This window comes from Lampetra fluviatilis, chromosome 1 (assembly GCF_964198595.1).
Source record: "Lampetra fluviatilis chromosome 1, kcLamFluv1.1, whole genome shotgun sequence".
Lineage (NCBI taxonomy): Eukaryota > Metazoa > Chordata > Hyperoartia > Petromyzontiformes > Petromyzontidae > Lampetra > Lampetra fluviatilis.
Window position 1 is genome coordinate 19,498,439 of NC_136275.1, and position 11,049 is coordinate 19,509,487.

Here is an 11,049-nt window from a genome sequence, read left to right on the forward strand (position 1 = left end):
GAGGACCCAATCAAAACCATCATCTTACCATACATAGCAGGGGTTACCAAAAGGATTTCCAAAATCTTAAACAAACGCAAGATCCATGTTCGGTTCAATACAGTACACAAAATCCGTGATTTGATTCCATCAGTAAAAGATGCGATTCTGGAATGCAATGTCCTGCTGTCTATAAGCTGAGTTGTGTCTGCGGCAGCAGTTACATTGGTGAAACGAAGCGATGTGTCTCGGATCGGGTTCGCGAACACAAAGTGGATTTGAAACACGGTAGAACCAACACCTCGGCGGTGGCGGATCATTGTTTCAACGCTGTGGGCACACACGACATTGTTTTCTCCGAGACCAAGGTGCTCTGCAAACCCTCGGGCCACCATCAGAGATTTGTTCACGAAGCCATCCAGATATACAAACACAGACAAAACTTTAATCGAGAAGATGGATTCAGATTGAGCAATCATTGGAAGGATGTGATAAACCGCGTTAAGTTTTAACTGCTATGATTTTCACTCACCCACCCGTGTGTCCTCCGTCCCCTCCCCCCCTCCCGTGCCTAACTCCTACAGCCAAATTCCTCCGTCCCCTCCCCCCCCCTCCCGAGCCTAACTCCTACAACCAAATTCCTCCCCCCCCTCCCGTGCCTATATAAAGCCACAAATGCAGATACTTTTTTCTTACCTGAAAACGGCCGCTTGTGCTGCGACCGAAATGTCGTGTTTTTTTTTTATTATTTTTTCTATCTACGTGACTTTACCAAAAGAGCCAGAGAGTATGGATTCCTGCAGTCACGAACACTTCAAATCAAGATAGCAGTTGTTGTTTAGAGTCCTCACAATGTATACTTTTAAATTTTTTATTCATACTCTTGGGTCTTTTGGTCAAATCAAGTCACGTAAAAAATCACGTCGTGATCTATTTTTATTTTTATTTCCGTGACTTGACCGGAAGACCGAAGAGTATGAATTCCTGCTGTCACGAAAGCTTTAAATCAATGGTTTATTCATGTTAAAAACAAGTCGGGCAAAAGCCAAATCACGATTGTTTATCAATCGATGTTGTGTGTTGTTCTGCCAGGACATGCGGTGGTGTTTCAGCTTTGCTCTAACCCTCGCCTTCATGCACATGGCCGTGGGCCAGGAGAAATCTGACGGTGACCGTGCTGTGGGTGGCATGCTGGTGTACCCAACTGATGGCAGCCACTGGATGAGCCTACGTGATCTGTCCCTCGCCTTGTCTCGGCGTGGTCACCGAGTGGTCGTGGCATTGCCCGCGACGGGTAATCTGATGGTGGGGGAGACGCCTGGGCTAGACTCGGAGACCTTCCCCGTGCTTTTTTTTGATGGGGAGAAGAAGAAGCAAATTTCAGGACGTTTTTTGCATGATGTGGTGTTTGCGGAAAAGGGTGGCTCTACAGGATTCCACTTTACGCACTTGGAGAGCATGAATAAGAGGTTTGCCGTAATGTGTGACAGCTTACTCGGCAATGTTGCTGTGATGCAGCGACTTCGTGCCCATAACTTCGAGGTTCTTCTCGCTGACCCCATGGATCCATGTGGAGCAATTTTAGCTGATGCACTGGGGCTCCCTTCAGTATTTCTAATGCGTGGTATTCCTTGTGATATCGACTTAAAAGCTGCCCACTGCCCAGCACCATCGTCGTACGTTCCCCGAAGTACTTCAAGGTTTACAGACCACATGAGTTTCACAGAGCGGGTCACAAACATGTTGACGGGCCTGGAGCAGGATCACCTGTGTATTGAATTCCTTCTGAAACGCTTTGATGAGCTGGCCAGGCGCCACCTGGGCCGGGACGTCACGGCCATGAAGCTGCTTAGCAATGCGTCCATCTGGCTGCACCGGACAGACTTTGTCTTTGACTATCCCCGCCCGACTATGCCCAACATGGTGAACGTCGGAGGTATGACATCCGATGATGCGAGACCTCTTCCACAGGTAAAATGTTACTGTCAATGTGAACTCTTTACCTGCATTTGTTCAGACTATTAAGAATTAGAATTATGATGTTCTGATGATATGGATAACATAACTTAAATAACTTTGGGCACAGCTTGAAGAGTTAATTTTCTGGAGATAAAAAAGATACGTGGTGAGGGAAAGACGAATATTTAATCAATTCTAGCTCATGCTAGCCAAACTGGGTGTAGTATTTAACTTGTTTTAATAAAAATGTTACACACTGGAGAATATGATTTGACACCACAATGGCCAATGCAAAACGCCTAATTAATCCATTTGGGCGTGTTTTTATCCTGCAGGATTTGGAGGAGTTTATGCAGAGTTCTGAGGAGCATGGTGTGGTCGTGGTGTCATTTGGATCCATGGTGTCGACCATTCCTTATAGAATAGCAAACGTTCTTGCAGAGGGCCTGGGCAGAATCCAACAAAAGGTAATAAGGAAATTATGCATCACATGTACAGTAGATGTCTGAAGTAATGTGAAGCACAGCAACTGGACGCAAACCATAGTTTGCAGTGCATCAGTACCACTGTCATGGAGGACGTAAACTCAAGCACCGAAGTAACAACTGAGGTGGAACCAACAACAGGAGTGGAACTCACCCAGCCTCCCAGACCTGCAGTCGAGAGGAGACTACCACGGCACAGACCGTATGTGAAGTGGCCTGGCGCCAGTGACAAGAAGTTGTGGGAAACAGTGAATACTGACCTTACCTTGACCCTCGAGAAACTTCGAGGCACAGTGGAGAAGCAGTTGGAGAGGATGGGGGACATCATCTATGAGTACGGGGCAGAAAGCTTTGGAGTGCAAGAGGCAAAAGGCGGGAGAAAGGTTCCAACCCCACCAGTTTCCAGGAGGCAACAAGAAATCAAGTGCCTCGTTCAAGAAAGGAGACAGCTTAAGAAACAGTGGAAGAAAACCTCGGAAGTGGAAAAGGAGGGCATAGAGGCACTTCAGGCTGACATCAAAACCCGGTTGGCATCCCTCCGTAGAGCAAAGAACCTACGGAAGCGCAGAAGGAAGAAAGAACAAACTAGAACTCGATTCTATAAAAATCCCTTCAAGTTCCTTAAAAGTCTCTTCACGAAGGAAAAAAGTGGAGTTCTAAAAACAACAAAGAAAGACCTAGAAGAGCACCTGAGAACAACAAATTTTGACTCAAAGCGACATGAACATCTGGCCATCCCATCAGATATCCCACCCATTGAACCCCCGGAACATCATATTGAGACCAGCCCTCCGACATGGAAAGAGGTGGAAAACACAATTCGAAGGGCAAGAACAGCATCAGCCCCGGGGCCAAATGGAGTCCCGTACAAAGTGTATAAGAACGCACCAGACGTCCTGAGGTTCCTCTGGAGGCTCATGAGAACAGCTTGGCAAAAGAAGATAATACCCAAAGTGTGGCGTAGGGCAGGCTGGGTCCTGATCCCTAAGGAGAAGGATGCAGTGAACATCAGCCAATTCCGCCCAATCTCCTTACTGAATGTCGAGGGTAAAATCTTCTTTAGGGTCATTGCCCAGAGGATGGCCGAGTACCTGCAAAGGAATGCGTACGTCGATACATCTGTACAGAAGGCAGGAATATCAGGGTTCTCTGGCTGCTTGGAACATTCCAGCATGATCTGGCACCAGATCCAAATGGCCAAGGTGGAGAAAAGGGACCTCCATGTAGTCTTCCTCGACCTCGCCAATGCATTTGGCTCTGTGCCCCATGAACTCCTGTGGTCTGCCTTCAGATTTTTCCACATACCGCACACCATCACAACCCTGGTGAAGTCGTACTTTCAGGATCTGCAGTTCTGCTTCACCACCTCAGAGTTCACCACCTCATGGCAATGCCTGAATGTAGGTATAATGGCGGGATGTACCATTTCTCCATTGGCATTCATAATGGCAATGGAGGTTATCATCAGATTCTCAAAATGGGTTGCTGATGGACAGCGAGTCGACTCTGGTTTTCGCCTCCCTCCACTCAGAGCCTACATGGACGACATTACAACATTGACCACCACTGTCCCATGCACCAGGAGACTGCTCAGAAAACTCGAGGAGAACATCAGCTGGGCCCGTATGAAGATTAAACCATCCAAGTCACGCAGCATCTCGATTGTGAAGGGAGTACTCTGTGACCTGAAATTCTTCATCGGAGATGACCAAATCCCAACAGTGTCTGAGCAGCCAGTAAAAAGCCTTGGAAGGTGGTATGATGCAAGCCTGAAGGACAAAGAACAGGTGCAACAGCTGCGCAAAGACATCAGTAGTAGCCTACAGTCCATCGACAACACCCAGCTACCTGGAAAGTTAAAGGCCTGGTGTCTGCAGTTTGGTCTCCTACCCCGGGTGTTGTGGCCCCTAGCAGTGTATGAGGTTCCAATCTCAACAGTGGAGAAGATGGAAAGAGGAGTCACGAGCTACTTAAAGAAGTGGCTCAGAGTTCCACGATGCCTTACCACCATAGGCCTCTATGGAGATGGTGTCCTCAAGCTGCCCCTCACCAGTCTAACCGAGAAATTCAAGTGTGCAAAAACCAGGCTCCAGATGACACTGAATGAATCTCGAGACCCAGTGGTGAGCAACAACGCGCAGACCTTGGCAACTGGGCGCAAATGGAGGCCAGGAAAAGCAGTCCAGGAGGCAACAGCAGCCCTCAGACATGCTGACATTGTGGGTCATGTTCAGCAAGGGAGAGGAGGCCTTGGGCTAACTAGCCGTGCTGCTTGGAGTAAGGCCACTGCACCAAAGAGCGGCGGAAGATGGTAGTGCAGGAAGTACGCCATCAGGAGGAGGCTGCAAGGTGGGCCAAGGCAGTCTCTCTTGCCAAACAGGGACAGTGGACTCGATGGGACAGTGTGGAGAAGAGGAAGATCAGCTGGAAGGATCTGTGGGCCATGGAAGCGAGGCGGTTGAGCTTTTCCATCAGAGCAACATATGACGTCCTTCCAACCCCAGTTAATCTTCACCAATGGTATGGTGAAGATCCGGACTGTGCCCTCTGTTCCATGCCAGCCAACCTCAGGCATATTCTCACAGGGTGTAAAACAAGCCTCACCCAAGGACGCTACACTTGGCGTCACAACCAAGTCCTTAAAAACCTTGCGTCCGCCCTGGAGGACAAGCGAGCTACCACCAACTCCCTACCACCCCCAGCAGCATCACACCCCTTACGGACGACCTTTGTCCGCGAAGGGGCTAAACCACCGAAGAGCGGCTCTACACCAATAAAGCGAGACCAGCTGCGCTTGGCCCGCGACTGGAAAATGCTAGCTGACATTGGCCGGCAACTTGTGTTTCCTCCGGAGATCGCAACCACCACCCTAAGACCTGACATGGTGCTCTGGTCCCGTTCGCTCAAGAAGGTCTTCATCATTGAGCTCACAGTACCCTGGGAGGACTCAGTAGATGAGGCTTATGAGCGAAAACATCTGCGCTATTCCGATCTAGCTGCCGAAGCACGGCATCATGGCTGGAACACAGAAGTCCGACCAGTGGAGGTGGGCTGCAGAGGTTTTGTGGCAACATCTACAACCAGACTGCTTAGAGACCTGGGAATTAAGGGCCAGAGCCAGCGTTCAGCAATCAGAGCTGTATCGGAGGCGGCAGAAGGCAGCAGTCAGTGGCTCTGGATGAAGAGGAAAGACCCCAGCTGGGCCCCAAAGTGAGAGGGCCAGGAGGTATGCAGTCAACAATGCTTGACTCAGGGAGGAGGACACCCCTGCCATGCATAGTCCCATGGGATGTTGGCTATCAACAACAAGGCAACTCCTATGACTAATTGGGAATGGGACGCAAGCATAGGATTGATCACCCTGTCGCTGGCCGCCTTTGGGGAGGGTGTATAGTATGAAAGGCCGAAACACCCTAGGATCCAAAGGTTCACTACTGACGATGCGCTCCCCAAATTCCACCAGGCTCACTGTTCATGACATTTGGAAGTGCTTGCACAAAGGATAGTAACATCTCATCCTGTGTTCTTTGGAATACTTTGACAAAATACATGTTGCATGATTGCACAAGGTATAATTATTTCCCTTGATGATACCTTGTGCAATCTATATTGAAAATAATTTTTGTTAGAACTGCTTTTTGTGTTTAGTGTGTTGTCCTTCCCCCACACAACCGATCAGTACGGGTGGCTCCGTACGGTTGCAAAAAAAGTTCAACCTCCATATATGTCGGTAATTTTTTTGTTACTGATGGCTGCTGGAAGATGGTGGCATAAATGTCTCTCTCAGGGTCTGTAAAATAAATATAACCGTTTCTGTTACATGTTGTATGGAAGGAGTTGATGCAGAACACGAGCAAAATCCCAAGGGGGCCTTCAGCCACGTGCAGTGGTCACGCACGCGTTCTGTCCGGCACAACGCTTATTAAACAAATACAATTTCGATTTAAAGCTTTCGTGATCGCATGGATTCATATTCTTGGTTCTTTCGGTAAAGTCACATAGAAGGGAAATAATAAAATAATAAAAATTTAACATAATAAGATAAAATTCTCACGACGTTTCGGCCACAACGCAAGCAGCGGTCCTCAGGTGAAGAACAGGGCTGTCGGAAAGACAGCGTCCGACAGCTCTGTTCTTCACCTGAGGACGGCTATTATTATAATTTTAGTTGAGCTGTGTAATATGTAACCTATGGTGCAAACCAGTCTACACATTACGATTTCCTGAGTTACTTTTAAAGTTAACTTTTTAATGCGTTTTTTTCTGTTATACTATATTGGGCTCTTAGTTTGATATGCAGTATTTGCATCTGGGGGACATGGGCTGGCCTTACCAGCCAGCCACACACATTATTAATACGCAAGACTGTCAAATATAACTGTCTGCTGGCCAGATCCCGTATGGGTATTATTTGCTGACATTCCATCGAGGTGAAAGATGCAGAGTAGTCCACCATAGTGTTTACATACGTTCCGTAATTATGTATAGCCTATAGAGTACACATCGACAGATAATTGCAAAATCACTATGATTTAAAAAAAATTCTCCTACCTTCTCACCCATCGTCTTTCCTTGCTCTTGCAGCAATAGAACAAGCTCAACCGGTATGCAAGGCTTTTTAAACACATGCACACTGAATATAGTTAGGTCCGTTTACGAAATGGAACGTAGTTGGGTCAATTGGGCGAGTACACGGAAAGACTAGGGTTTCCTCATCATTATCATGATCACCACGATCCATCGGCAGATAGTCCGTAGGTGTCCACTGCGCATTTCGATAGCTTCCTACCCATTACCAATATTCATAAACGATGTATATATTCTGTGTCACCATGTAAGTTGATTACATGGAATAAGCTCCTGCGATGTGACAACTAGTGCCTCGTTTATTGGTGAATATTCTGTCGATTAATTTGTGCTTTACTCCACAGGTTATATGGCGCTATGAAGGACCAACTCTCGAAAATCTCTCGAACAACACAAAAGTGATGTCATGGTTACCACAGAGGGACCTCTTAGGTGCGTGTTGCAATATCTGTATTCAGCTGTTGCTTAATTGCATCCGTCAGTGTCGGCTGCGATTGCCAAGGTCCACAGCCAACATGCGTCAGCAATTCCTCTGACCACTGCACATGCTCACATGCTATTCCCCATTATGAGATGTCTCCTCCTTGATGTCATCCTACCATGTTCATCTTAACATTTCTCTTGCCCTTTTGCCTGAGATTCTCCCAAGAAGAAGGCAGTCATAGGGCTCCCTGTGACCCTCGCATTAATTGTCCGCAGTATGCCACCTTCCTCTGACTAAATCCAACAACATCATTTGGCATCACCGTTATTGTTAACACTTCTTTGTTCATCGTTTCTAGTCCTACACCCTGTTGCCAATGTCCTTCTATGAAACGCCACATTTCAAAACGTGTCTTTCCTCCGAACGGTACCCTTTCAAGTGTCCAACTCTCGCATCCATACAGTCGTATCGACCACACGGAGCACTTGAGGCATTGAGGCCATGCGTGCATGCTCAGTTCTCAGTCGGTGAGCAGGGTTGGCTGTTGAAGGATGCCTTTGCCATTTACATTCTCTTAACACAGGTAGGAACAACAGGTTCCACACTACTCTTTGTTTTTTTCGGTAAAGTCACGTAGGTTAAAAGAAAACAAATAAATTAAATCACGACGTTTTGGAGGCAACACAAGCTTCCGTCTTCAGGTCTTCAGGTGAAACCGTTACAGCAAAATTGCTGTCCTTGCAGGCACGAAAGCTTCAAATCTAGAATTAGGTTCCACACTGCCCACCAGGGATTGTTTGTCTGTCGTGCATATTTGTCTATCGTGCACGAATGCGCTGTCCAACCAAGTTCCTACCTGCCCACTCCGAAGGAACGTGTTATTCTCTTGTAGTACCAACGTCCACATTCCGGAAATGTTCTGCATGCAGTTAACTCAGTTTTCCAATAGAGATCGCAATACATCTATCATAACAATACGCATGCTGCATACTCAATTTTCAACGTTTTGCATTTATTTTGGTTAAGTTTAATTCATTACATTTTATTTGAGCTTTTGCTTTTCAGGGAGTGTTTTTCTCTTTAGAATAAAGTATTACTATTTTTAGTTCCACTTGCAATTGTTGAGGTTCTTTTATTTTTGGACAGCCTCAGTAAGAAATATACAGTAGTATAAGCTATAGGAATTCCCTGGCCATGTCAAAGCACGAGACGGTTACTACTCCGTGTAGCTATAGCTCAGAGCATCCAACTCTAACTTCAGGTGTGGTTATAGCTCCGAATTACACTTAAGCTCACGTGCCTTCACAAACTGATAAAAACGGGCTTGTATAACATCTAAAATCATGATTTTTGACCAAAGCCACTGTATGTTCCAGTTCCAAAGCTATGTAACACGCACAACATAAATGAACGAAGCGTTCAAAGAAGCATCCGAATATGTGTGTTGTATGTTTAACTTCTTTCGCACCGTACATCGCCAACCGTGCTAATCGAAGGTTGTCCCTGTCTGGCTGTGATGGTGCCGGTGGATGGCAGCCCACGCTAAGACTCGTGTATTCGTGACGCACGGGGGAGTGCAAGGCATCTTCGAGGCCATCTGCTATGGCGTCCCCATGCTCGGCCTGCCACTCTTCGGGGATCAGTTCGAAAACGTGGCCCGCATGCAAAGCAAGGGTGCAGCACTGGTGCTCAACATTCACTCGCTCGACGCTGGCTCTCTCGCCTCGTCCATCTCCACAATCGCCACCCACAAGAGGTACGGTGGTGGGTCGGTGCTTCTCAAGCGATTGGCTGATAATATCGCACCGGTAGGAGCTTGTGTAGAAAAGGCGTGCAGTTCCATAGCACTCTGCCATTCCACGCTCTTATATTTTGTTAACGTGTTTCGAAGTTTGCATTGTCGCATACAAATAGTGTCAGTGACAGATATGATGTTGGCTAAATATCAGGGTTTAAACTTGGAATAAATTATGCATTCTTTGTTGCTATAAAATGTATCACCAGCTACGTGAACAAGTGATTCAAAGCATGCACCAAAATTGTCACGTGCAACAAGTGTCCATAAACGTACATTTTGTTCAACCTGTGGCAGCGGACAACTCTCTCAGTGTGACAGCAGTTTCTGGGTGGGTCTTTACGGTCATGCGAATTGGATGATACTGCAGCCTTTGCCGTGTCTGATTTTCTTAGCAGCTACAAGGAGAAGGCATCACTTCTCTCGCGTTTGCACCACGACCAGCCGGAGAAGCCCATAGACAGGGCAGTGTTCTGGGTGGAGTTTGTGATGCGGCACGGTGCGGAGCACCTGCGAGTGGCGGCTCACCACCTCACCTGGTACCAGGAGGCCGGCTTTGATGTGGCGGCGTTTCTGCTGGCAGCCATAGTCCTGGTGACAAGCGTGTTGACTGCGCTCATCACGATCTGCTGTCGCTGGCTCTGTAGGGCCAAACACCGTAACGCCACTGTAGGCAAAGAAATGGCAGCCTCTAAAAAACTCAAGTAATTGTTATGTTTAAACCGATTTTTCAAACAGCCACGCATGCTTAATTCGGACAGTGGGGCAGCCTTTTGGCAAATTCCCTTCAAATCATTGAATAGAGAATGCTCTTCTGGAAAAATTATTCGAGATAATTTGCTGATTAAAAGTTAAGGTTGTGATTTGATTTCTAATTTTTAAGAAAGTTATACAAAACTTAAGACGGTTTGTATAAAGTCAATTGAGTGGTTGCAAAGCATAATACCAGTGGCCCTGTTGATGAGGTGATAACATTGCCCAGATCAGACATGGTCACACCAGAACAATAACGATGGACCCTTTAATGAAGGATAAGCAGGCAAAAGTATCCTTCATATATCTGTCTCTCCACAAAAAAATAGAGGAAAAAGTATTGTCTTGAATGAGACATTGTCTGCTCATATATTTTGTTCATTTAATTCCCCACACCAACGTGAATGATTGTTTTGTCTTCAATAAAGGGGCCATCACAGCCAATAACGTTACTCGATTGTGCACGTGAGAACACGTCCTTGCACCTTAGATCATCGTGGCCTCGCACCTTTGATTTGTGTCACACATAGGAACACACGTGGAGCAACAATTGGAGGATTAAAAAAATGCATGCATATCAAACCTTCCCATTACATGTTATACACTAAAGTAAGCATTGGGGCCCAGAAAACTAGTGGCAGTATCCAAGTCACAGTATACTATACTCCAAGCCTTAACTGTTTGTTGCGAGGAAATCTATCCTAGGCAATTGGAAGGACCGTGAACCCCCCTCGTGGAAACAACGGACCCGCTCACTGTATGCCCTGACCGCAATGTAGCACCGCAGTTACACATTAAAAGGGAAGGCACGGGAATTCGAGGCGGTATGGGGCCATCATTTCTCAACAACCCCGTCTAGCACAAGCTACTGAACTTTACCATGGTGTAAACTTGAATTGAGAATGGTGAGGAAGTGGGGAGGTGGGGTCAAGGTTTCATTGTACCCTCAGTATATCTTACGTGAGTGAGAGCTGATCTCGTCAAGGAGCATAAACAATCACGCTAACTCCGGTCACACTTGCAGAGGCTTTTGGTTAGCCATCAAACAAATATGGTCACTGCATCGC

General features: G+C 46.8%; 1 protein-coding gene across 1 annotated transcript; it reads left to right on the forward strand.

The window, feature by feature from the left end:
* Positions 1-1,074: 1,074 nt before the first annotated feature.
* Positions 1,075-10,021, forward strand: LOC144936939 (UDP-glucuronosyltransferase 1A5-like). The gene is made up of 5 exons (XM_078864221.1): positions 1,075-1,950; positions 2,274-2,405; positions 7,355-7,442; positions 8,971-9,190; positions 9,625-10,021. Exons 1-5 carry the CDS (start codon positions 1,075-1,077, stop codon positions 9,935-9,937), a joined length of 1,629 nt encoding a protein of 542 aa, XP_078720347.1. The 3' UTR covers positions 9,938-10,021.
* Positions 10,022-11,049: the final 1,028 nt, after the last annotated feature.